This window comes from Chrysemys picta, chromosome 11 (genome assembly GCF_011386835.1).
Source record: "Chrysemys picta bellii isolate R12L10 chromosome 11, ASM1138683v2, whole genome shotgun sequence".
Lineage (NCBI taxonomy): Eukaryota > Metazoa > Chordata > Testudines > Emydidae > Chrysemys > Chrysemys picta.
In genome coordinates, this window is record NC_088801.1 from 68,852,629 (window position 1) to 68,879,855 (window position 27,227).

Genomic DNA, 27,227 nt, shown 5'->3' on the forward strand with positions numbered 1-27,227 from the left:
CTCTCACCCTAGATAGAATCATAGAATATCAGGGTTGGAAGGGACCTCAGGAGGTCATCTAGTCCAACCCCCTGCTCAAAGCAGGACCCCAATCCCCAGACAGATTTTTGCCCCAGATCCCTAAATTGCCCCCTCAAGGATTGAACTCACAACCCTGGGTTTAGCAGGCCAATGTTCAAACCACTGAGCTATCCCTCCCCCCTCATCCCAGCCAGGGCTTTGTCAAGCCTGACCTTAAAAACCTCTAAGGAAGAACATTCCACCACCTCCCTAGGTAACCCATTCCAGTGCTTCCCCACCCTCCTAGTGAAATAGTGTTTTCTAATATCCAACCTAAACCTCCCACACTGCAACTTGAGACCATTACTCCTTGTTCCGTCATCTGGTACCACTGAGAACAGTCTAGAGCCATCCTCTTTGGAACCTCCTTTCAGGTAGTTGAAAGCAGCTATCAAATCCCCCCCGTTCTTCTCTTCTGCAGACTAAATAATCCCAGTTCCCTCAGATGTAGCTGTGCCTCACAGCTCTCCCAAATTGCATCCCTCACCCCATTCCTACTTGGCGAATGACTCATGGCAACAATTTCCCCCCTAAACAAGGACAAATTGCTGCAGATAAAATGGGCAGGAACCCCCCCCAAATCTGAGGAGATTGTAAATTCTGCACTGGGGAGAAAATGGGGCAAAAGCTGTGGCAGAGAACAGAGGAACTCAATCATGGGAGAGAGAAGAAGGGAAAGCAACAGGGGTTTTACATCCATATTTGCTAATTATGGAGCAATGGAGCAGAGCTGGGGAGGATTTTATCAGTCTGGGAGAGGGAAGAGGTAAAATCAGAGGGGATTTCATTCCCCCCTCCCCCTCCTGTATGGGCACCTGCTCTTCTCGCCCTGTAATGTCCTGGCTGCACAGAGATGGTAAAATCTACCACTCATCACATGATCTCTCTGCTCCTTACTTTCCTTTTCCCTTCATCCCCGGCATATTTCACCCCTCCTCCACCTGACAATTCTCCCCCCCCTTGATCCCCAGAGCACCCCCGCCCCCAGTGTCTTTTCCGATTGCATCCCCCGGCCTTGTCCCGGGGGCAGCCCCTGGCCGGCGCAGTCACAGCACGGGTCAGTTGGGGGCAAACGGCCCTGGCTCCAGCCCCCGCCACAAGCTGCAGGTTGGTTGGGGGTGCATGGCCCTGGCTGCAGCCCCCAACTGCAGTCCTGCCACAAGGGTGCACGAGGGGGTGTGGGCTCTGGATGGCGCATACTTCAGGTGGCTCCCTGGAAGTGGCGACATCTCCCTCTGGTCCTAGGTGGAGGCATGGCCAGGTGGCTCTGTGTGCTGCCTTGCCTGCAGGTGCCACCCTCCCAACTCCCATTGGCTGCAGTTCCCAGCCAATGGGAGCTGCAGAGCAGGCGCTCATGGCATGGGCAGCACGCAGAGCTCCCCTAGCTGTCCCTGCACCTAGAACCCAGAGGGAGATGTCACCACTACCAGGGAGCTGCGCGGAGCCGGGTAGGGAGCCTGCCAGGCTCGCACCAACCAGATGCCTGGCAACCTTAGAATATCAGGACAAATGGCGTCCCGATTGTACATCAGTCGAGATGCGGGACAAACAGTTAAATATCGGGACAGTCCCAATTTTATCAGGACATCTGGTCACCCTAAATACACCACTCCTATCTCCTGCACTGCAACACTTTCACAGTTTGCTAACCAAGGACCGCCAAGACCCAGAGTTCAGAGGTGCGTCCACGTGGTTTCAGCACCAGCCCCTGAGGGGAGCAGGGAGCATCAATCAATGCCTCCATTGCTGCTGCTTCCCTGTCTGCAACTGGCTCACAGAGGTGGGCCTGGGTTACCGGAGCTCTCTGTGCTAACCCCATGTATTGGGGTGTGAAAGGGGAACTCTTAGAGCTCAGACCTGTGGGTGCCCCCTAAAGTTCATTGACACCCAGTGACTGTGAGCGGTGTAAACTGCAGAGCCTGGAGTTCAGGGCAAGCTGTGGCTGGGGAGCTAGGATGCAGGGCCCTGTGTACTGGCTCCCTGGAGTTGCTCTAGCGGTTGGGGAGACTGCAGTGGAGGGTCAGATTATGGCAATCTCGCCAGGACTGCTGAACACCCTCAGCCAGTGACCCCCGGAGGGTAGCATGCTTCCAAACTCCAATTGACTCCAGCTTAGGGTCTCTCTGATCTGCTAACTAAGGGCATGTCTACACTGGCAGAGTTACAGTGCTGGGAGTTACCGTGCTGCTCAGAGAGCGCTGAAGGGAAACTGCTGTTGTGTGTTCACACTGTCAGCTGCCTGCGCAATAGCGTGTTCACACTTGTGGCACTTGCAGCGGTAGTTGGAGCATTGCATTCTGGGAAGCTATCCCACAGAATATTTCTTTCTCTTCTGCCGCTAAGAGTTGTGGGACGATGGAGGGGGTCACGGGGCATCCTGGGTCCTGTCCCAATGCCATGTGATGCATTGCTTCGCATCCCAGCAATCCCTGTGCTTCTGTCCGCATTTGGCGCCATCTTTCAACGGTTTATGTATTGCGTACCCTGCCTCTTTGGGCTGCAGGAATGGATCCCGAACTGTTGACCAGTTTGCTGCTTGCTCTGACCAACACATCACAAATAGCAGTGGAGGTATTCCTTAAACTACAAAGCCAAGAGGAGTGCGACATTGATCTCGCCACTCGTACTAGCTACGACACGAGATTGCTTGTGGCATTCACGGAGGTGCTGACCAGAGTGGAACACCGCTTTTGGACTTGGGAAACAAGCACTGCGTAGTGGGATCACATCGTGATGCACATCTGGGATGACGAGCAGTGGCTAAAGAACTTTCAGATGAGGAAAGCCACATTCTGTGTGATGAGACTGTGTGATGAGCTCACCCCAGCCCTGTAGCGCAAGGACATGAGAATGAGAGCTGTCCTGTCGCTGGAGAAGCATGTGGCGATTGCACTGTGGAAACTGGCTACTCCAGACTGCAACCAGTTCAGAATGGGAAAGTCGACTGTTGGACTTATGTTGACGGAAGTGTGCAGGGCCATTAATTGCATCCTGCCCCGAAAGACCATGACTCTGGGCAACGTGCATAACATTGTGGCTGGTTTTGCACAAATGGGCTTCCCTAACTGCGGAGGGGTGATAGATGGCATGCACATTCCAATTCTGGCACTGGACCACCTAGCCACCGAGTACATTAATCGCAAGGGGTATTTCTCAGTGGCTTGTGGATAACCGTGGGCATTTCACAGAGATTAACGCAGAGTGATCTGAAAAGGTGCATGACGCATGCATCTTTTAGAACACTGGCCTGTTCAGGAAGCTGCAAGCAGGGACTTTCTTTCCGGACCAGAAGATCACTGTAGGGGAAGATGAAATGCCCATTGTGATCCTGGGAGACCCTGCCTACCCCTTAATGCCATGGCTTATGAAGCCATACATGGGGCAACTTGACAGCAGCAAGGAGCGGTTCAACAACAGGCTGAGCAAGTTCAGAATGACTGTTGAGTGTGCTTTTGGCCGTTTAAAGTCCTGCTGGTGCTGCCTCTGTGGGAAGCTGGACCTGGCTGATTACAATATTCCTATGCTTATAGCCTATGCTGTATGCTCCATAATATTTGTGAAGGGAAGGGTGGACTGCAGAGGCTCAGCGCCTGGAGACTGAGTTTGAACAGCCAGAGACCAGGTCTATTAGAGGGGCGCAGCGCAGGGCCATAAGGATCAGGGATGCCTTGAGGCAGAAATTTGAAGCTGAAAGCTACTAATATTTGTTGCTATGCTTGGGAGTGCAGTGCTTGTAATGCTAGTAGGTGATTGTGATTGGTGCAGACGATGCAATATGAAGGTTTATCATAATTGTCTGTTGCTTTGCAGGGCTCTGTTTGCTTTCAATTAATAGAATAAAGATTGCTTTCAAACCAATACAATCCTTTTATTAAAAAACAACTGGAGGAGAGAATCAAACAAACAAAAAATCAGCAGTGAGGGGGATGGGAGAAGGGAAGGTCCCAGGAGGAGGTGGAGTCCCAGAATGGCTAAAGATTTGTGTATGTTCAGGGATCAAATCCAACCTTCTCCTTTGGAGTACAGTGCAGCAGGTACTGTACTTCAGCAGGGCCAAACTGAAGAGGGATGGGTGCTGAGTCCAGTGGGCAGTGACAGTCCTCAATGCTGGACTGTGAGGGGGGAGGAGTGGAATGCCGCAGGTATAGACTCGAGCCAGGAGGTTGATAACAGTGTGTTGGCGGTGTCTGGGGGGAGCATGGGAAAGAGTTTTGTGACAGCGGCTGCAGGGGAGGGTGGGCGTGGAGCTGCTCGGTTTGCAAATCTAGTATCGCCTGGAGTGTGTCCACTGGTGCTCTATAACATTTAAGAGCCGCTCCGTGGCGTCCTTCTGGCATGCCACATTCTCCTTTCGGTGTCTCTTCTCGCTGTCCCACCACTCCTTCAATTCCTGTTTCTCGGTGGTGGAGCGCATCATAACATCACGCAGAAAGTCCTCCTTAGTTCTTCTTGGCTGCTTTCTAATTCTGTGCAGCAGTTCAGCCACAGATAACTAAGAGGAAGGCTGGGCTCCTAAGGTCATCTCTCTGAAGTTTAAACACAACATTTTACAGAATCAGTATTGTTTGCAACACACAACACTGATTCAGTGATTTAAAACATAGCCAGTACTCACACACCTGTCACTAACTGGCTGACCCCAGGCAAGCATGCATGAGCCACAAGACCCCCAAAATGGTGAGTAGCCGCAGGGCAGGGTAAATCACTCTTCCCGGACCCTGCTGTACACTGGGCACATGGCTTTTGGGGAGAGCCAGCACTGGGGGGAGGGGGGGCTGATAATCATTCCTGTCCCCACACTTTCTACAGGATGTGATCATTATGGAAAATATCTCGCTGCTGAGGGTGAGCAGGGAATCAAGAGAGAGTCTAGTCCAAGACTGCGGCTTCCATCCTGGCCTCTATGTGGCTGGCCTGTGTGCAGCAGTGGTCCCCTGCCTCCCCCCGTGATGGCACAGCGATGCGGGAAAGTTACCGTTAATGGGGCAAGAAACAAAGCAGCTCTGCTGAAGAACCTGCAGCAGCGAATTGCCCAGTATCTCCATGAGAGTTTCCTGGATATCTGAGGGAGATTCCCGTGAAGTGAGGGAGTCAATCAACAGCCTGTTCCACCACTCAGACTAGGCATGCGGTGGGAGACAAGCCTGCTTTCTGCAACCCTCCTGCCCCCAACAACTCATGTCAGCAATTCCCCAAATCAGATCCACTTACCAGGGGCCTCCTCTCCTGTTTGAGCTTTGCCAACATCTGACAGCTGCTACTGGCTAGGCTCCTCCAGGATAGAAAAGAGCTCCTGACTGCATGCATCTCTGACCTCCAAGGTATCCTCTGCCTCTGGGTCCCCCTCCCCCTCCTCATCCTCCTGACTTAGTCCACTCTCGACTGGCACGCAAGCCACCCAAGTATCCACAGTGGTCTTCGCAGTGGAGGTGGGGTCGTCGCAGAGTATCATGTCCAACGCTTTGTAGAACCAGCAGCTCATGAGTGCAGCACCGGAGCAGTGGTTTGCCTCCCATGCTTTGTGGTAAGCGTTCCGCAGCTCCTTCACTTTGACTGTGCACTGCAGTCATGGCCTCTTTGTCATGCATTGAGAAATCTGTCCGTAGGTATCATAATTCCTATGGCTGGAGTGCAGCTGGGACTGGACAGCCTCCTCTCCCCAAATGCTGATGAGGTCCAGCAGCTCAGCATTGCTCCAAGTGGGGGATTGCCTGGTGTGTGAAGCAAAAGATGTGCTGAGACCATCACCGAGCAAAAAGGAACGGGACTTTCAAATTTCCAAAGGAATTTACGCAGTGGGGATGACAGTTGGTCACCTGAGGGCAGGGCAGCAGAGTTCAAACCAATGACCAGAGAGGCGAGAACAGGCATTGTGCGACCACGGTGTCTACAGCGTTATAGCCCCAGCACAGAAAGCTCTACACCTCTCTTTGGGGTGGTTTTTTTAAAGCGCTGCAACAGCTCAGTTTCTATGCACTAAGTGGCTTGGCAGTGTGCACACCTCGGGAGTTACAGTGCAGAAAGCTGCTTTACTGCGCAGAAACTTGCCAGTGTAGACTGGGGGTGTGTCTACACTATGGGATTAATCCGAATTTATATAATTTGAATTTTGGAAACAGATTGTATAAAGTCGAATGTATGCGGCCACACTAAGCACATTAATTCGGTGGTGTGTGTCCATGTACCGGGGCTAACGTCGATTTCCAGAGCATTGCACTGTGGGTAGCTATCCCATAGCTATCCCATAGTTCCCGCAGTCTCCTCCGCCCATTGGAATTCTGGGTTGAGATCCCAATGCCTGATGGGGCCAAAAACATTGTTGCGGGTGATTCTGGGTATATCCTCTCCCCTCTCCAGGGAAGCAATGGCAGACAACCGTTTTGCGCCTTTTTCCTGGGTGAACAGTGCAGACACCATACCACGGCAAGCATGGAGCCCACTCAGCTCAAGATAGCAGTCATGAACATTGTAAACACCTCACGTGTTATCTTGCAGTTTATGCTGAACCAGAACCTGCAAAACCAGGTAGCGAGGAGTAGGCTACAGCAGCGCAGCGGCGAGAGTGATGAGGATATGGACATGGAATTCTATCAAACCATGGGACCCGGTGCTTTGGAGATCATGCTGTTAATGGGGCAGGTTATAGCCGTGGAACACCGATTCTGGGCCCGGGAAACAAGCACAGACTGGTGGGACCGCATCGTGTTGGAGGTGTGGGATGATTCCCAGTGGCTGCGAAACTTTCGTATGCATAAGGGCACTTTCTTGGAACTTTGTGACTCGCTTTCCCCTGCCCTGAAGCGCCAGAATACCAAGATGAGAGCAGCCCTCACAGTTGAGAAACGAGTGGCAATAGCCCTGTGGAAGCTTGCAACGCCAGACAGCTACCGGTCAGTCAGGAATCAATTTGGAGTGGGCAAATCTACTGTGGAGGCTGCTGTGATGCAAGTAGCCAAAGCAATCACTGAGCTGCTGCTACGAAATGTAGTGACTCTGGGAAATGTGCAGGTCATAGTGGATGGCTTTGCTGCAATGGGATTCCCTAACTGTGGTGGGGCGATAGATGGAACCCATATCCCTATCTTGGCACTGGAGCACCAGGGTGCCCAGTACATAAACTGCAAGGGGTACTTTTCAATGCTGCTGCAAGCACTTGTGGCTCACAAGGGACGTTTCACCAACATCAACATGGGCTGGCCGGGAAGGGTTCATGACGCTCGCGTCTTCAGGAACACTAATCTGTTTAAACGGCTGCAGCAAGGGACTTACTTCCCGGACCAGAAAATAACCGTTGGGGATGTTGAAATGCCAATAGTTATTCTTGGGGACCCAGCCTACCCCTTAATGCCATGGCTCATGAAGCCATACACAGGCAGCCTGGACAGGAGTCAGGAGCTGTTCAACTACAGGCTGAGCAAGTGCAGAATGGTGGTAGAATGTGCATTTGTCCGTTTAAAAGGTCGCTGGCGATCGTTACTGACTTGCTCAGACCTCAGCCAAACCAATATCCCCATTGTTATTTCTGCTTGCTGTGTGCTCCACAATCTCTGTGAAAATAAGGGGGAGACCTTTATGGCGGGGTGGGAGGCTGAGGCAAATCACCTGGCTGCTGATTACGTGCAGCCAGACACCAGGGCGATTAGAAGAGCACACCAGGAAGCGCTGTGCATCAGAGAAGCTTTTGAAAACCAGTTTCATGACTGGCCAGGCTACAGTGTGAAATTTCTGTTTGTTTCTCCTTCATGAAAACCCGCCCCCTTTATTGACTCATTCTCTGTAAGGAACCCACCCTCCCCCTTCCCCCAGCTTGCTTTCACAGGAAATAAAGTCACTATCGTTTAAAAATAATGTATTCTTTATTAATTGATTATAAACATAGAAAGAGAACCGACAAGGTAATCTGGGTGAGGTTTGGTAGGAGAATAGGAGGGAAGTAAAAGGCCACTGAAAAAATTCAATATAATGACAGCCTTTTGATTGGGCTGTCCACTGGGGTGGAGTGGGAGGGTGCACAGAGCCTCCCCCCCCCCCGCGTTCTTACACGTCTGGGTGAGGAGGATAAGGAACATGGTGAGGGGGGAGGGAGGTTATACAGCGGCTGCAGCGGCAGTCTGTTATCCTGCTGCCGTTCCTGAAGCTCCACCAGATGCCGGAGGATGTCCATTTGATCACGCAGCAGCCCCAGCGTTGCAGCCTGCCACCTCTCATCTCGAGCGTCCCTCATGACCTCACGTTCACTGGCATCTTTCCTGTATTTAGATACCGTGTCCTTCCACTCATTCAAATGAGCTCTTTCATTGCGGGTGCATTCCATTATTTCCGAGAACATCTCGTCTCGCGTCCTCTTTCTCCGCCGCCTTATCTGAGATAGCCTTTGGGATGGAGGAGGGAGGCTTGAAAAATTTGCAGCTGCTGGAGGGAGGGTTGAAAAAAAGGAGAGAAGTTTTTAAAATGATACATTTTACAGAACAATGCTTATACTCTTTCATGGTGAACAACACTATTCACATTACATAGCACATGTGATTTCAGTACAAGTTCGCATTTTCCATCTTAATATTGAGTGCCTGTGGCTTTGGTGTTAGAGATCACAGACGCAGGTCCGGGCAACAGAATTCAGCTTGCATGCGGCCATGGTAAGCCATTGTCTTTCGGCTTCTGCACCCTCCTTTCCCACATACCAAGCAAAGCCCGTTGACTGCTGCGGTTTTCCTGTTAACCTTCAGCAGCAGAAAACAAACTAACCTCCCCCCCGCATCCAATTCTCTGGGATGATCGCTTTATCCCTCCCCCCACTGCGTGGCTGGTATCAGGGAAGATCCCTGCTAGCCAAATGCAAAAAGCTCAGGGCCAAATCCCCCCCCCCCCCCGTGCTTGGCTAACTGCAGGGAAGGATTTCTTTTCAGCCACAGGCAAACAGCCCAGTAGGAACGGCCACCTCTGTCCCCTTAATTAAATTCCCGTATTTCAACCAGGTTACCATGAGCGATATCACTCTCCTGAGGATTACACAGCGAGATAAAGAACGGATGTTGCTTGAATGCCAGCAAACACTGGGACCATACGCTGCCAGGCTTTGTCATGCAATGATACCAGATTACTTGCTGCAAGCATGGTGTGGTCAAGTGTCCTACCATGGAGGACGGAATAAAGCTGCACTGCCCAGAAACCTTGTGGCAAGGCTTTTGGAGTACCTCCAGGACAGCTTCATGGAGATGTCCCTGGAGGATTTCCGCTCCATCCCCAGACACATTAACAGACTTTTCCAGTAGCTGTACTGGCCATGAATGCATCCCAAGTCCTCAGGGCAAAGTAATCATTAAAAAACGCTTGCTTTTAAAACAAGTTTTATATTTTAAAAGGTAAACTCATCTGAGGTCCCTTCCATGGGGTCATGGTCTTGGATACTGGCTTGGGAGGGTTGGGAGGGTACTTCAGTCAGGCTGAGAAAAAGATCCTGGCTATTGGGGAGAACGGAGTGCTAGGTGCTCTCTGCAAGCTCGTCCTTCTCCTCCTCTTCCCCGTCTGCAGACTCCTCAGGTGTAGCTGATGAGATTATCCCCGCCTTGGAATCCACGGTCAGAGGTGGGGTAGTGGTGGCGGTCCCCTCTAGAACTGCATGCAGCTCGGCGTACAAGCGGCATGTCCGCAGCTCTGACCCAGAGCGACCGTTTGCCTCCTTTGTTTTTTGATAGGCTTGTCTGAGCTCCTTGACTTTCATGCGGCACTGATCTGAGAGGCCTCTCTCCATCATGCCCTTGGAGATTTTTTCAAAAGTTTGGGCATTTCGTCTTTTCGAACCAAGTTCTGCTAGCACTGAATCCTCTCCCCATATAGCGATCAGATCCAGTACCTCCCGTACGGTCCATGCTGGTGCTCTTTTTCGATTATCGGCCTGCATGGTTACCTGTGCTGATGAGCTCTCTGTGGTCACCTGTGCTCTCCACACTGGGCAAACAGGAAATAAAATTCAAATGTTCGCGGGGCTTTTCCTGTCTACCTGGCCAGTGCATCTGAGTTCAGATTGCTGTCCAGAGCAGTCACAATGGTGCACTGTGGGATAGCTCCTGGAGGCCAATACCATCGAATTGCGGCCACACTAACCCTAATTTGAAATGACAATATCGATTTTGGTGCTACTCCGCTCGTCGGGGTGGAGTATAGAAATTGATTTTAAGAGCCCTTTATTTCGAAATAAATGGCTTCGTTGTGTGGACGGGTGCAGGGTTGATTCGATTTAACGCTGCTAAATCTGAATTAAAGTCATAGTGTAGACCAGGCCTGGGCCTAAGTGAACTAAGGAGGAGCTTTACTCCTGTCCTGGGCAGGTGGCTGCGCTCAAAATGCCCTAAGCAGTTAGTTGGTTGGAGGTGCTTTCTTCCCTGTTAGACCCAGCTGCCCCAGGGCACTGACACGGCCTGTTGCGTGAGTAGCTGTTCCCCCTGGGTTGGTATTGTGTAATCACCATGCAGGAATCCTTATTTAACTAGACCCTCAAAGCACAGGATACTCTCTACTATGGGACAAGATGAAATGGATCTTTAATGGCCCACAGTTGGGCGGATTGTTACTGGTGCCAGTGAAAATTCGGAAACAATGTTTAATGCATAGTAATTTATTTGAGAAAGAATCACACAAGCAATAAAGGTTACATAATAAACATCTCCCTAGTAAGCCTCAATTCCCAAAGCATAAAGCCTCAGTAACTACGTTGCACTTACACAGTATCCTGATTGGCAAACAAAGCAGGTATAGCCACCAGTTCTAGACGGAGACTTCTTTTCTTTTCTTCTTTCCACTCTCAGGTACTTGGTCTGTCAAATGCCTCCTGGAGTAAGGTCTAGGTTACCCTGAGGCCTTCTGGTTCAAAGGTCCCACAAAGGTCCCTCACAGCAGGGTCTTGGTTATGCTGAGGTCTTCTGGCTTCCAGTATCACGGAGCTCTTCAGATGTTAATTGGGAAACTAACCAGCTAATTTACTTTGTTTAGCATTTATACCTTTTCTTCTCAAAGGAGTCAGATGTTCCAGAAATATGCCCAGTGGGTGTTTTATTACTGTTGTTTTTTCTAATTCATATTTTGGAAGTGGGGCTGCAAAAAAGATGCAGACCAAAACGCAATCAACGTTTACTCTCTCATCAATCATTCACTTGAGCTCTTAGTGCGGTGTCTTCCAAAAGTGGTTATTTCGACCTGGGTCAGCCTGTACCAAGCCCACTTGTTTTTATGTCTTCTTTATTTTGTGAGCTGCCCCCTCCCCCCCCCGGCTGATATATTCCAAAGTTGAAATTCTTGCACAAATTGAGCCATTTCAGTACTTCTAGTACATTTCCACATCTAATGCTAAGAGAATTCTGCTCTCAGAATCCTTTAGCCACTTCAGACATCCCAAGCCACACTGAACTCATGCTTATCACATTCATTCATATCAGCCACAGTAATTCACAATAATTTGGCACTGTTCCAACAGTTTCACAATAATTTGGCACCGTCTCAACTGTCCCCCACTCGATATCCAATTATCAAAGGTAATCCAACTTATTCATAAATTATCTGGAGGAAAGGGTAAATAGTGAGGTGGCAAAGTTTGCAGATAGTTAAGACCAAAGATAGTTAAGACCAAAGCAGACCGTGAAGAACTTGTAAAAGATCTCACAAAACTAAGTGATTGGGCAACAAAATGGCAAATGAAATTTAACGTGGATAAATGTAAAGTAATGCACGTTGGAAAAAATAACCCCAAATATACATACAATATGATGGGGGCTAATTTAGCTACAACTAATCAGGAAAGATATCTTGGAGTCATCGTGGATAGTTCTCTGAAGACGTCCTCGTACTGTGCAGCAGCAGTCAAAAAAGCAAACAGGATGTTAGGAATCATTCAAAAAGGGATAGAGAATAAGACAGAGAGTATCATTTTGCCCTTATATAAATCCATGGTATGCCCACATCTTGAATACTGCGTACACATGTGGTCTCCTCATCTCAAAAAAGATATACTGGCATTAGAAAAGGTTCGGAGAAGGGCAATTAAAATGATTAGGGGTTTGGAACAGGTCCTATATGAGTATAGATTAAAAAAGCTAGGACTTTTCAGCTTGGAAAAGAAGAGACTAAGGGGGGATATGATAGAGGTATATAAAATCATGAGTGGTGTGGAGAAAGTGAATAAGGAAAAGTTATTTACTTGTTCCCATAATGTAAGAACTAGGGGCCACCAAATGAAATTAACAGGCAGCAAGTTTAAAACAAATAAAAGGAAGTTATTCTTCACACAGCGCACAGTCAACCTGTGGAACTCCTTGCCTGAGGAGGTTGTGAAGGCTAGGACTATAAAAGGGTTTAAAAGAGAACTAGATAAATTCATGGAGGTTAAGTCCATTAATGGCTATTAGCCAGGATGGGTAGGGAATGGTGCCCCTAGCCTCTGTTTGTCAGAGGGTGGAGATGGATGGCAGGAGAGAGATCACTTGATCATTACCTGTTAGGTTCACTCCCTCTGGGGCACCTGGCATTGGCCACTGTCAGCAGACAGGATACTGGGCTGAATGGACCTTTGGTCTGACCCAGTATGCCCATTCTATGTTCTTATGAAAAGTGATGACTAAGAGGGCATATGATAGAGGTCTATAAGTTCATGAATGGTGTGGAGAAAGTAAATAAAGAAGTGTTATTTATCCCTTGTCATAACACAAGAACCCAAAGTCACCAATGAAATTAATAGGCAGTAGGTCTAAAACAAACAAAAGAAAGTACAGTAGAACCCCATTTATCTGAACCTCCATTATCCGTATTAACTGAACAACCAGTGCATGCAGGTCCAAAAGCAGGTGATTTCTCCTGTGGCTGCTAGATGATGATGCATCCTCACACATTCCCATTCTCCAGATTATCCAATTTTTGATTATCTAATGTGGCCCAATTAGATTGGATGAACAGGGTTCTGCTGTACTTCCTCACCCCCCACACAGCCAACCTGTGAAACTTGTTGCCAGGGGATGATGTGAAGGATAAAACTGTAACAGGGTTCAAAAAAGAATTAAATAAATTGATAGCGGATGGGTACATCAACTGCTATTAGTCAAGATGGTCAGGGATGCAACCCCATGCTCTCGGTGTCCCTAAGCCTCTGACAGCTAGATGCTGGGATTGGACAACAAGGGATGGATCACTTAATGGTTGCCCATTGACTGCTGTTGGAAGACAGGATACTGGGCTAGATGGACCATTGGTCTGACCCAGTATGGCCAGTCTTAAATCGCATGCCTGACTGCCGCAGAAACCTCTGCCCCCACAGTTAATTTGCCAAGACCAAACTGGTTAGCAGTGGACCTGTAGCAGTCAGGAGTGCACAGCTTCCAGATGATTATAGCAATCCACTTCTGGACCAACTTCGCCACCCACTTGTATGTGTCTTGACACTGCAGAGTCAGGGCAAGCTCCTCACAAAGCTCCAGAAACATTACTTTTTGCATATGAAAGTTCTGCAGCCACAGCTGGTCATCCCAGGTCTGCATAACAATGTGATCCCATCAGTCTGTGACTGTGGCCCTTCTCCACAGGTGCAGGACTACATAGGGAGCATCAGCAGCTATACCAAGAATCATGAGCCGCATCAGCCAGTTGACGTGTATCTTCCTCCTCTGACAGAAGCCTTCAATAGCTCGGAATCTGCCACCAGCATCTCACGTATGTTCTGCCCACTTTATGAAACAGGAGTGAAAATGCAAGCATGGCAAATTCTTCAAATGGGGCCTCACGCATGTTGCTGGGTCCAGCTGACGGCAGCTTGCAGACCCAAAACACAGCTTGGCTGGCTGTATTGGCGGGTGAGACAACTTCTGATAAAGTGCTGCGAGAGGGACACTCAAGTGTTTCCATGGTGCACAAGGAACAAAGGGCTGAAGAGGCTACAGCTCGGAGAGAGCTAGGAAGCCTGGGAGAGGCTGATTTGACTGGGTCTGTGCAGTGCACTGTGGGCACGTGAGCGCTGGTGTGAGACTCAGGTCTTGAAACTCTAAACCCAGGGTCACCGTTCAGTGTGGACTCTCCAGCACAGGCTTAGACACACTGAGCCTGCAGACGCGAGTCCCACACACCCAGGCTCACAAAAAACAAAAAAAGAAATAAAAGAAATAAAAACCAATATAATTTGCAGTCTTACAATAGAATTCCGGTTATCACATAATCAGTCTCTTATTCTGTAATGATTAACATCATGTTTAATTCCATTATCACTGGTAACAACAACATATTCAAAGATTACAAAATCTTATCATATTGGTTAGTTTTCTCTCAATCCTCATTTCCACCAATGAGCCCTGTGTAATGCTCTGTTCTCCACTAACACAGGTGCCTTCCATTTCTAAGAGTTCATTTGTCTCTGGGGTGTGTCTATACTGCAACATAAGACCATGATTGAGCCCAGGCTCAAGCCTAAGCCCTTTTGCATCTACACTGCAATTGCGCTAACCCAGGGTCCCAGGACCCTGCAAGGCTGGAGGGCCCAAGCACAAGTTAAGCTGAGATCCAGGGTCTGAGCCCCATTGCTTTGCAGTGTAGATGCAGCCCTGCTTGACTGGGATCCCAGGAGTCAGCTGGAAGTATCCCACAATTCCATGGGACAAATTCCTTAGTCTTCTCTCCCCCAACAATCTGCAATCCACTCTACTGAAAGCAGAAGCCTTCCCCCCTTTGCAAATGGCAGCTGCTCAGGTCAGCATTAACCCATTCGCTTCTGACTACTGATCTGAAAGCACACTATCAGAGTCTCTCCTGGGTGTGCAAAGGAGAGCGAACCCATCAAGCCTTTGGCAAAGCGAGCTGCTTCCTGGTAACATGCAGGGTGGGCAGTAAATTTTCCCAAAGTGCACCACAGTCCTGGAACTAGAATGGCCACAATTTTTTGGTGGGGAGGGGAGACAAGGGATGTGGGTACTTTGACTGGAGTCTGCGCACATCCAAAAGCATGCTTCAGTAGGATCTTGTGAACCAGGAGTATCGGTGGGAAAGCGTACAGCAGGGTTCTCATCCAAGGGAGCAGGAAAGTGTTGGACAGGGAGCCTCTACTACTTTCAGCACCCCATCATGCACCGGGAGTGCCACCCTAGATGGCACCGCAACGGCCAAAATATCCAAGAGGCTGTCCAAGGGCTCAGTGAGTTCCTCCGCCTCTAACCCCAAGTTTGAGGTCACCCTCTTCAAAATATCCTGATGGGCCCTAAAGTCATCTGGAGGGAGCGGGTGAGCAGGCCTGGCGACCACCTCGTCCGGGGACGACGAGGACGATGGTAACACTCGGTGGGGTACAGGTGCCCCTTCCTCCACTGGAGAGGCTTCCCCCTGAGTCGAAGCCTGTACCTCGGTACCCACGTCAGAACCCGAATCCGGTTCCTGTACTGAGGTGGGGGTGGGGGATGGTTCACTTTCCCAACACGGCTATGGACGATTGCGGGGAGTATGGTCCCAGCATCATAGGGAGCCTCCATGGGTTCCAGTACAGCCAATGAAATGGCCACTGAACTTGTGGCAAGACATCCGCTGCAGGGCTGGTACTACTGTCTGGTGTGTGGGCAAACCCAGTTCCTCTGGGAACAGGAACCAAGGTCCCCTTCCAACTCCAAGGAGGACTCCTCCCTCAGGGACCAATGCTGTGCCTCTCGCTGCCGGTTAAGATGCAGAGCCAAACAGCGCCGGGGGGAACAGGGGCTGCTAACAAGGAGTTTCACAAGGGAGTTCTCCAGGTGAAGGAGGAGCAATACAGCACCCTTTTGGGGTAAGTGACTGTAGTGTGTGTTTGTTTGTGTTTGGGGGTTACTTGCTGTGTGCTGAGCTTGTGTTTGTCAGTCTGTTTGGTTGTTTGGAGGACCGTGTGCTGTGGCTGGCAGTTGGAAGCTGTGAGCTTCAAAGGAAGGTTTGAAAGCTAGAAGCCTCTGGTAAGTGCCTGAGCCTTAATCAGTGGGCGGGGCATTCATACAGGCCAGGGCTTTATAAAGCAGTGCACAAGCGACCAGGGAGCTTTTGCGAACAGGGGCTGCTAACAGGGAGTTTCGCAAGGGAGTTTGGAAGGGGAGCAGGAAGGGGGCGAGGGTCCCTTGCCAGTTCTATCTGTTTTCCCTTTATTCCCCTTAAAACCTATAAACCAACTACATTCAAAACTTCTCGCTTAAACAACCCTTTCAGCGGACAGGGGGCTGCAGACAGGAGTTTGACAGAGGGAGCCTTACGATGGTTAGGAACACCACAGAAGGGTAGCAGACATTTTCAGTTTCATATAAAATGAAATTCCAGAGCAGCTTATATCGGATAACTCAAAATCAAAACAGATTCTCCCATTGTGTTCTCCTCTGGTCCATTCAAACTTTCTTCACTCTGTGCCATCTCATTATTATTGAGTCATGTTATATACAAAAGATTTAGTATCAGGGGGTAGCCGTGTTAGTCTGTATCCACAAAAACCATGAGGATTCCGGTGGCAACTTAAAGACTAACAGATTTATTTGGGCATAAGCTTTCGTGGGTAAAAACACTTCTTCAGATGCATGGAGTGAAAGTTACAGATACAAGCATAAATATACTGGCACATGAAGAGAAGGGAGATACCTTACAAGTGGAGAACCAGTGATGACAAGACTAATTCAATCAAGCTAATGCTGCTGGGGCGAGGGGGGATTGTGACAGTGATGGGGAAGGAGGGAATCCGTTTGACTCACCCCATTTCCTTTGGGTGTCACCCGAGGCTGAAATGACACATTTTTCCTACCCCGCTCCTGCTCTTTGTTCTATTTCAATCTACTATACATGAGGAAAATGGTAGAAAAAATATTTCTGTCCAGCACAACCCAGACCAAAGTGAGAACAACTTGGATTGAGACAATCTGTCCCCAAAGGGGAACTCGATGACTAACAATCACTTTGTAATGGGGGAATGGTATCAATGTGATGCTCATAGTTTGTCTAGGGTAGGAAAAATGACGGAGGTGAGATCAGGCCAAGCTAACCCCAGCCACTGTACCCGGGTTATGTCTGCACTGCAAATGTAGTCATGTTGTTACAACAAGATTGCTGAGCACCTACTTCCATATACAATCCCAGTGGAGACAAGACACAGGCTGTTTTTACCTCAGTGTAGCTAGTCAAGGTCAACACTATCTCTCGTACGTGGTGCTGATGGATATTTCTGGCAGGAGAAGGACACACTCCCAGCTCCTGTCTTCCACAGGGACTGGTAATGTAGGTACTCTTCCTTTCTGTATTATGCTGTATTAATCTTTGTAATAAAAACCTCACTAATAAATTGATTAAACCTAGTTATTGGACAGATCTTTTTTTTAATTTACATTGCACCCACAACAAGTGTGATCGTGTCCAGTTACTTCAATTAGTTCTACAATTTGCGGTATGCCGTTGTTTACTGTTTCAGAATAGAAATATTAAAATGCTACCTGTTCCTAGGTAGCACGCCAAATAGCTTGGAGTATTCTTTCCCGCTGGCTGAACTACACTTGAACTTCCTCCATATCATGATGGAGGAGTGGGGGAAAGACCCACAGAAAATAAGATATCAATTTAGCAAACGGTCATTTGTCTCAAAGTCCCCAAAAAATCTGAGGTACATTCTGTCAAACAAAAGTAATATCCAATTATGAGACCAAATCACCTTCAGGACAGAGAGAAAAATCCACAACACAGAGGGGTAGAAGACACTTTCAGTTTCATATAAAATGAAATTCCAGAGCAGGGTATGTCTGATAACTCAAACTCAAAATAGATTTTCCCAATGTGTTCTCCTCTGAGCCATTCAAACTCTCTTCACTCAGTGCCATCTCATTATTATTGAGTCATGTTATGTACAAAAGATTTAGCTTCATCACAAGGGGGGGAAAGCAGCCAAATTTCTCACCTGCAACAATCCCAGCTCAGCAGGAAAAAGCCCAGAAGCAGCTTTGCCGGAAGCAGAAATGAAAGCACAGAATGATTACTCTGTTTGGGATCCATTCAAATTCCCCCGCCAGGTCTTGACAATTTCACATCTAGCCCCAATGACTCTGATTTAGGATCAAAGTGTGATACCTAAGCACAGGGAGCATACAGATCATGGCATCACGTGACACACTGGGAGGTGCACGGGTAGAACGTGGGGAGGATAAACGCTATTATGGCTTACACAGAAGCTAATGCTGCTGGGGCAAGCGGGGATTGTGACAGTGATGGGGAAAGAGGGAATCCCTTTGATCCTTTGGGTGTCACAGAGGCTGAAATTACACATTTTTCCTACCCCTGCTCTTTGTTCTATTTCAATCTATTTTAATTGAGGAAAATGGTAGAAAAAATACTTTTGTCCAGCACAACCCTAAGCAAGGCGAGAACAACTGGGATTGAGACAATCTGTCCCCAAGGGGCTAGGAATCACTTTGTAATGGGGGAATGGTATCAACGTGATGCTTGGGGTTTGTCTAGACTAGGAAAAATGATGCGGGTGAGCTCAGGTCAAGGAGAAAAATAACCCCATCCACTGTACCTAGGTTATGTCGGCACTGCAAATGTAGTTGTGTTGTTACAAGATCACTAAGCTGAGCAGCTACATCCATGTACAATCCCAGTGGAGACAAGGCACAGGTAGTTTTTACTTCAGTGTAGCTAGTCAAGGTCAAACCCATCTCCCCCATCTGGTGCTGATGAATATTTCTGGCAGGAGGGGGGCACAGTTCCAGGTGATAGCAGACAAAGGAGTTGATAAAGGATGATGGGATTCACCCCAAAAGAGAAGGGGCAAAAGACAGAGGCAGGCAACTCACGTGGAGCTGAGAGACCACACTGAACAAAATGGTGCAAATTACTTGGGAATTATTTTACAAAAAATCTTTGGCCAGCTCTAGTCAAGAGGTTTATGGCATTACTTGCCTGTGTGGATTCTCTGATGTCTGATAAAAGCTGACCTCTGTCTAAAACTTTTGCTGCACTCAGGGCATGTGAAGGGTCGCTTTACTGTGTGGATTCTCTGATGTGTGATGAGGGTTTTCCTTTCACTAAAACTTTTCCCACATTCAGAGCACGAGTAGGGTCGTTCTCCTGTGTGGATTCTCTGATGTGATATAAGGTGTGAGCTCTGACTAAAACTTTTATGGCATTCAAAGCATGTGTAGGGTCTCTCTCCAGTGTGGACTCTCCGATGTGCTGTCAGGTTTGATCTGTGTTTGAAGCTTTTCCCGCACTCAGAGCATGTGAAGGATCTCTCTCCTGTATGGACTCTCTGATGTGTGATGAGGGTTGAGCTCACATTGAAGCTTTTCCCACACTCAGAACACGTGTAGGGTCGCTCTCCTGTGTGTATTCTCTGGTGTGTAATGAGCTGTAATCTTCCATTGAGGCTTTTCCCACAATCAGAGCATGTGTAGGGTCGCTCTCCTGTGTGAATTCTCTTATGTATGATGAAGGCTGAGCTCCAACGAAAGCTTTTCCCACACTCAAAGCATGTGTAGGGTCTCTCTCCAGTGTGGACTCGCCCATGTCTGATAAGGTGTGAGCTCACATTGAAGCTTTTCCCACACTCAGCGCATGAGTAGGGTCGCTCTCCTGTATGGATTCTCTGATGTATGATAAGGCTTGAGCGCTGATTGAAGCTTTTCCCGCACTCACAGCATGTACAGGGTCTCTCTCCTGTGTTGATTTTTTCATGGCTAATAAGGTTTGAGCAGCTACTGAAGCTTTTATTGGGCCTACGCTGACTCTCACAGGTTTTTGCCTCTGCACGACTCAAAGAATCTTTCCCTTTGGATCTTTCTGCTAAAATCCCATGTGGCTCTACTTCCTCAGTATTTTCCTTCTTGGGAGTCGTCTTCTTGTTCTCACTCACCATCCCATCACCTGGAAGGACAGAGAGAGAATCGAGACATAGGTCACTCCCTGTGCTGGGGAGAAAGGAAACCTCAGAGAGTGGAATGGAAAAAGTGAGAACAAACCAAAATAAGTGCGGGAAAGATCAAACAAAATAGGATTTGATTTCCACCCTTTATCCCTGCCCCCCAAATCCCTTCCCCAAAGGACAGAGAGGTGGGCAGTAAATTTTCTCACAGTGCACCACAATCCTAGAACCAGAGCAGCTATATTTGCGGGGGGCACTAGAAATTCTGTGTGTGGTTATTTTGACTTGGGTCTCAGCACTGCTGTGTGGACACCAGAGTCCTAAGTTCCAGCACAGGTTAGAAAAGTCTTAACACAGGCTTAAAATATAATACAGACACTCAAGACCAGGGTTTTTTCACATGTGTCATCTGACTCAATTCCCACTAAGCCTGAGCCCTGGTCTACACTAGGGGTGAGGTCAACCTAAGATACGCAACTTCAGCTACACAAATAGCGTAGATGAAGTCGACGTATCTTAGGTCGACTTACCTGGCCGTGAGGACGGCGGCGAGTCGACCGCTGCCGCTTCCCCGTCGACTCCGCTTCCGCCTCTCGTGAGCTGGAGTTCCAGAGTCAACGGGACTAGACGAGATGCGATAAATTGATCCCCGATAGATTGATTTCTACCCGCTGATCTGGCGGGAGTGAAGACCTGCCCTGAGATTATATTGCAGTGTAGATATACCTAATGTCTTTTGCTGTAAGCATTGGAGGAAGGGGTCTCGCACTTTGTTGGAAGATTTGCATCATGAGAAAACCACCTGTATTCTATTTTCTCATTTTCTAATCTGTCAGAGTAGCAGGAGGTGGAGAAGTGATGCAAATGCATAAGACACAAGAGCAAAGCTAAGAGATAAAAGCATAGAATCAGGACTCAACATTCCTGTACCCTGCAGTTTGAACTTGGAGTATGACACATTCATTCCTTCACTGACCATCATCATGTGCACAGCATGGAAGTGCTCCTTGTCCAAAAAGGCCGTTAGATGGGGATCCAGGGAGAAGGAATGTCCTCTGAAGGCACCAACTGTTTCTCTCTTTGCCCCATAAACTTTGGACCCAAATGGCAAATGACAATTGCTCCCAATTTAATCATGGCATTCTTTGGCACCAGAATGAATTCCCCTGAACTAAGGAGCAGTGTTCTAACAATAAATAGTTTAGCTGAGCCATAGGTCATCATAGTTTCCATCTCTGTGGTGAAAATCAACCACTGGATACCTGCTATTTCTGCCTGATCTAATCCTTGGCCTTGCTCGGGATAACTTGACACTTCTCTGTGGTAGAATCCTTACCAAACCACACCAAACGTCAGTAGTAATAGTGAGGAATAGCTTCCCCAAACATGCCCCATTTGTTTATTAGATATGGTGGCACAGATCTAAGATAGGGACTAGATCCAGGCTTGGACCAGAATCCCTGTAACCCACCAAAGGTGGGGTGTTTATTAAAAACTGGCATAATTCTGAAGCTGTCTCACATTCAACAATGACTTCGTTGTATACATATTTGCAGCATCTGCAAGAGGTAAGCTCCTCAAAAATGCCACTTCCATGTTCTCCATCTCTGCAGAGATAGGGATTGTGTTTCCCAAATAACAGGCAGCGTGCACCTGATTTGGAAGGAAATGTCTTCAATAGTAAGCTCCTGTAGGGCCTGGACAACAATTGCTTTGTCACTAACTGGGGAATACACTTAGAATCATAGAATCATAGAATATCAGAGTTGGAAGGGACCTCAAGAGGTCATCTAGTCCAACCCCCTGCTCAAAGCAGGACCAATTCCCAGCTAAATCATCCCAGCCAGGGCTTTGTCAAGCCGGGCCTTAAAAACCTCCAAGGAAGGAGACTCCACCACCTCCACCACTTCCCAGATATCTGAAATTATATTGCCATATTGCCAAGTGAACAACAGTGTGTTGACCAAACTAAGTTAAAACCCACAGTGCTTCATAACACTAGCTGACAGAACTGGATCAGAGGGATTTGCGATCCAACTATTAAGCAAATTGAGTCAGTATACTCTTCAGCTAACTAAAGACAAGTGGAAAAATACCGGTTGTGAAATCATGGCAGTGCTGTTGCAATGACAGCTACCATGTAAGAATGGAATTTTACTGAACCCTAAGTTCTACCATGGAACTATTATTCTGGAATGTAGTTTGCTTATCTAAGTTCTCACAATCAGAATTATTATTCAGGGATGTAAATTGTTTTACTACAAACTACCAGTTTGTCTGGATAAGATGTACTGGGATATCAGTTCTTATAAGTAAAAGGTTAAAAGTGTGATAACTGATAAAAATATAAATGTATTATTGTAGCAAGTGTAAGTGAAATAGTGGTATTTATAATCAAAATAAGAAAATAATCAATAATGCATATATAAAGTATATTATATTTGAAGTCCTTTGTATTCATGTTAACTTCTAACAAACTGTATGGCAGGTAGATGCTGCAGGAGGAACATCTGATTTGTATCTGTGCTGCAGAATGAAAGCTTAGCAAAAATTAAGATACAAGAAGCTTGTAAAATACACTTAAATACAACAACTTCTAGGTGTTGTGCTATATTTGGCTATGACAATATATATATGAAATTAGGTGAGAGAAAGTCTGTAAATTCTATAATTAGCCTATATTAATAGTATATACAGTATGAAAATTATATATAATATCACATATGTTTCCTGAACTGTCCTCATGTTAATATCTTCCAAATTGCTTTTTCACTTACATTAAACAAAGAATTGAAATATTGTAATTAAGGGCTAGGCACAAACATAGCATAGATCAGTGCTTCTCAAAGTCGGGCCGCCTCTTGTTCAGGGAAAGCCCCTGGCGGGCCAGGCCAGTTTGTTTACCTGCCGCATCCGCAGGTTCGGCCGATCGCAGCTCCCACTGGCGCGGCTCCCACTGGTGCTCCCAATGGAGGCTGCGGGAAGCGGCGCGGGCCGAGGGATGTGCTGGCCGCCCTTCCCGCAGCCCCCATTGGCCTGGAGCGGCAAACCGCGGCCAGTGGGAGCCGCAATCAGCTGAACCTGCGATCATGGCAGGTAAACAAACTGTCCCGGACAGCTAGGGGCTTTCCCTGAACAAGCAGCGGCCCGACTTTGAGAAGCACTGGCATAGATAACCTAGGCCTGGAATGTTCAAAACAAAATTCTAGTCTTGTGTATATGCCTCACTGTTTTTCTTCAATGAGTGGGGTCTGCATAACTGTCAAAATGTGAAGTATACGCCATACTGAAACCTACAACATATCCACCACATAGAAGGAGTAGCAATTACTGTCTATGAAAAACATATCACAGAAAATAAAGAGGAAAGATACATTAGATAAAGTGATATGGGGAAAATTGCAAACTCCCCCTCCCTGTTAGGTATAAATATAGGAGGGACAAGCACAGAATCTTTGAGGAAGTGGACTGCTGCAACTCCTGTCTTCCGCATGGATTTGTAACATATTTACTCTTCCTTTCTCTATTATGCTGTATTAATCTTTGTAATAATAATTTACTTATCACTTGATTAAACCTAGTTATGGGACATCTCTTGCTTTTAATTTATATTGCATGCAGAACAAGTGTGATCATGTCCAATTACTTCAGTTAGTTCTAGAATTTGTGGTATGCCATTGTTCACTGTTCCAGAGTAGATTTTTTTAAATGGTTCTGTTTCCTTGGGAGCATGCCCAATAGCTCGGAGTATTCTTTCATGATGGCGGAACTGCACTTGAACTTCCTCCATATCATGATGGAGGAGTGGGGAAAAGACCCATAGAAAATAAGATATTATCGCATTAGCAAACGGTCATTTGTCTCAAAGTCCCCAATAAATCTGAGGTACATTCTGTCAAACAAAAGTAATATCCAATTATGAGACCAAACCACCTTTAGGACAGAGAGAAAAACCCACAACACAGAGGGGCAGAAGACACTTTCAGTTTCATATAAAATTAAATTCCAGAGCAGGTTATGTCTGATAACTCAAAATCAAACACATTGAGAGGTGCAGGGGTAGAACGTGGGGAGGATAAACGCTATTGTGGCTTACACAGAAGCTAATGCTGCTGGGGCGAGGGGGGATTGTGACAGTGATGGGGAAGGAGGGAATCCCTTTGATTCACCCCATCTCCTTCAGGTGTCACAGAGGCTGAAATGACACATTTTCCCTATCCCGCTCCTGCTCTTTGTTCTATTTCAATCTATTTTAATTGAGGAAAATAGTAGAAAAAAAATTATTCTGTTCAGCACAACCCTGAGCAAGGTGAGAACAAGTGGGATTGAGACAATCTGTCCCCAAGGGGGAACACTGTGACTAACTATCACTTTGTAATGGGGGAATGGTATCAATGTGATGCACGGGGTTTATCGACACTAGGAAAAATGATGGAGGTAAGTTCAGGTCAAGGGGAAAGCTAACCCCAGCCACTGTACCCGGATTATGTCTGCACTGCAAATATAGTTGTGTTGTTACAACTAGATCACTAAGATGAGCAGCTACCTCCATGTAGAATCCCAGTGGAGACAAGGCATGGTAGTTTTTACCTCAGAGTAGCTAGTCAAGGTCAACCCATCTCCCCCACCTGGTGCTGATGGATATTTCTGGCAGGAGGATATAAGAGAAAGAAGTTGATAAAGAATGATGGGAATCACCTCAAAGAAGGGGAAGGGGCAAAAGACAGAGGCAGGAAAGTCACGTGGAGCTGAGAGACCACACTGAAGAGAATGGTACAAACTATGTGGGAATTCGCTAATGTAGTTTACAAAAAATCTTTGGCTAGCCCTAGTCAAGACATTTATGGCATTACTCACCTGTGTGGATTCTCTTATGTCGGATAAAACCTGAGCTCCAACGAAAGCTTTTCCCACACTCAAGGCATCTGTAGGGTCTTTCTCCAGTATGGACTCTCCGATGTCTGATGAGGTATGCACTGACTTTGAAGCTTTTCCCGCACTCAGGGCATGTGAAGGAGCCCTCTCCTGTGTGGATTCTCTGATGTGTGATAAGGTGTGAGCGCTTGATGAAGCTTTTCCCGCACTCAGAGCACTTGTAGGATGTCTCTCCTGTGTGGACTCTCCGGTGTCTGATGAAGTATGAGCTGTCTTTGTAACTTTTCCCGCAGTCAGAGCATGTCAAGGATCCCCCTCCTGTGTGGATTCGCTGATGTCTAATGAGGTGTGAAGTCACACTGAAGCTTTTCCCGCACTCAGAACACTTGTAGGGACGCTCTCCTGTGTGAATTCTCTGATGTCTGATAAGGTGTGAGCTCTCACTGAAGCTTTTCCCACACTCAAAACACTTGTAGGGTCGCTCTCCAGTGTGGATTCTCTCATGTATGATAAGGTTTGAGCTTCGATTGAAGCTTTTCCCACAATCAGAGCATGTGTAAGGTCGCTCTCCGGTGTGGATTCTTTGATGTGTGATAAGGTCTGAGCGCCGAGTGAAATGTTTCCCGCACTCAGAGCATATGTAGGGTTTCTCTCCCGTGTTGATTCTATCATGTCTAATAAGGTCTGAGCCACTACTGAAGGTTTTCTCTGGCCTATGCTGACTCTCACAGGCTTTAGCCTCTGCATAACTCCAAGAAACTTTCCCTTTGGATCTTCCTGCTAATGTCCCATGTGGTTCTACTTGCTCAGCATCTTCCTGGCAGGAGGTCTTCTTCTTGTTTTCACTCACCATCCCATTGCCTGGAAGGAGAGAGAATGCAGACACAGGTCACTCCCTGTGTTGGGGATAAAGGAAACCTCAGGAAAAGGAATGGAAAAAGGTGGGAACAAACCAAAATAAATGCTTGAGAGATAAAAGAAATCAGGATTTGATTTCCACCTTTACTGCCCATCCTCAAATCTCTTCCCCAGAAGACAGAGGTGAGCAGTAAATTTTCCCACAGTGCACCAGTCTTAGAGCTAGAGAGGGCACATTTTGGGAGGGGAAACTAGGGACTCCGGAACGTGTTTACTTTGACTCAGGTCTGGGCATTGCTGTGTGGATGCCAGAGTCCTAGGTTTCAGCACAGGTTAAAAAAGTCTTAACATAGGGTTAAAATACAATGTAGACACTCAACCCATGGTTTCTTCAAGATTGTTAAGCTGAGCAGCTAACTCCATGTACAATCCCAGTGAAGACAAGGCACAGGTACTTTTTACCTCACTGTAGGGTCAACCCCATCTCCCCAATCGGGCACTGATGGTATTTCTGGCAGGAGGACAACACAATCCCAAGACATATCAGACAAAGAGTTGTGAAATAAGGGTGAGGTGCAAAAGACAGAAACAGGCAACTCACGTGGAGCTGAGAGACCACACTGAAGAAAATGGTGCAGATTACTTGAGAATCAGCTAATGTATTTCTTTAAAAATCTTTGGCCAGCCCTAGTCAAGACATTTATGGCATTACTCGCCTGTGTGGGTTCTCTTATGTCTCATAAAAGCTGAGTCCTGTCTAAAACTTTTCCCGCACTCAGGGCATGTGAAGGATCGCTCTCCTGTGTGGATTCGCTGATGTGTGATAAGGTGTGAGCGCCGAATGAAGCTTTTCTCACACTCAGCGCATGTGTACGGTCGCTCTCCTGTGTGGACTCTCCGATGTCTGCTGAGGTTTGAGCTGTGGTTGAAGCTTTTCTCACAATAATAGCATGTGTAGGGTCTCTCTTCCATGTTGATTCTTTCATGTCTAATAAGGTCTGAGCAGCTACTGAAGGTTTTCTCTGGCCTATGCTGACCCTCACAGGCTTTAGCCTCTCCACAGCTCCCAGAAACTTTCTCTTTGCATCTTCCTGCTAATGTCCCATGTGGTTCCAGTTGCTCAGCATCAACCTGCTGTGGATTCTGCTCCTCGTTCTCACTCACCATCCAATTACCTGGAAGGAGAGAGAGAGAATCCAGGCATCGGTCACTCCCTGTGCTGGGGAGAAAGGAAACCCCAGAGAGGAATGGGAAAAGGTGGGACCAAACCAAAATAAGTGCTGGAGACATCAAACAAAACAGGATTTGATTTGCATCCCTGCCCCAACCTGCCCTACCAAAAGCCCTTCTCCTGCGGACAGAGAGACGGGGTCATTTCTGGGTCCACATCCAATTCAGGGGGAAGGAAGATTGGGGAGGAAGCTACAACCAGATGTCAATCAGGAGAGGTGGGAAGCCAGGAGTGACATCTGTCATGAGGATGCCAAACCTGCTGGTAACAATTTTGAATTCCAAGAAGTCACAAGATCTTTGTAGGAAATCCCAAATGTTTCCTTCATTCATGGAC

General features: G+C 47.4%; 1 protein-coding gene across 17 annotated transcripts in view; it reads right to left on the minus strand.

Annotated features, from left to right (window-relative positions):
• Window positions 1-7,897: 7,897 nt before the first annotated feature.
• LOC101931742 (zinc finger protein 271-like) overlaps window positions 7,898-27,227 on the minus strand; it is a 63,155-nt gene continuing 43,825 nt past the window's right edge. For 10 of the 17 annotated variants that reach the window (XM_065561098.1, XM_065561097.1, XM_065561100.1 and 7 more), the window contains 3 exons: window positions 26,377-26,835; window positions 24,785-25,663; window positions 14,266-19,929 (listed from right to left, as the gene is read on the minus strand). In XM_065561098.1, coding sequence (XP_065417170.1) covers window positions 18,959-19,929; window positions 24,785-25,663; window positions 26,377-26,835 — 2,309 coding nt within the window. In that variant the 3' untranslated portion in view covers window positions 14,266-18,958. Of the gene's footprint in view, window positions 8,473-14,265; window positions 19,930-24,784; window positions 25,664-26,261; window positions 26,836-27,227 lie in introns of those variants that run through there. The other 7 variants (XM_065561102.1, XM_065561107.1, XM_065561106.1 and 4 more) reach the window with 4 other exon arrangements.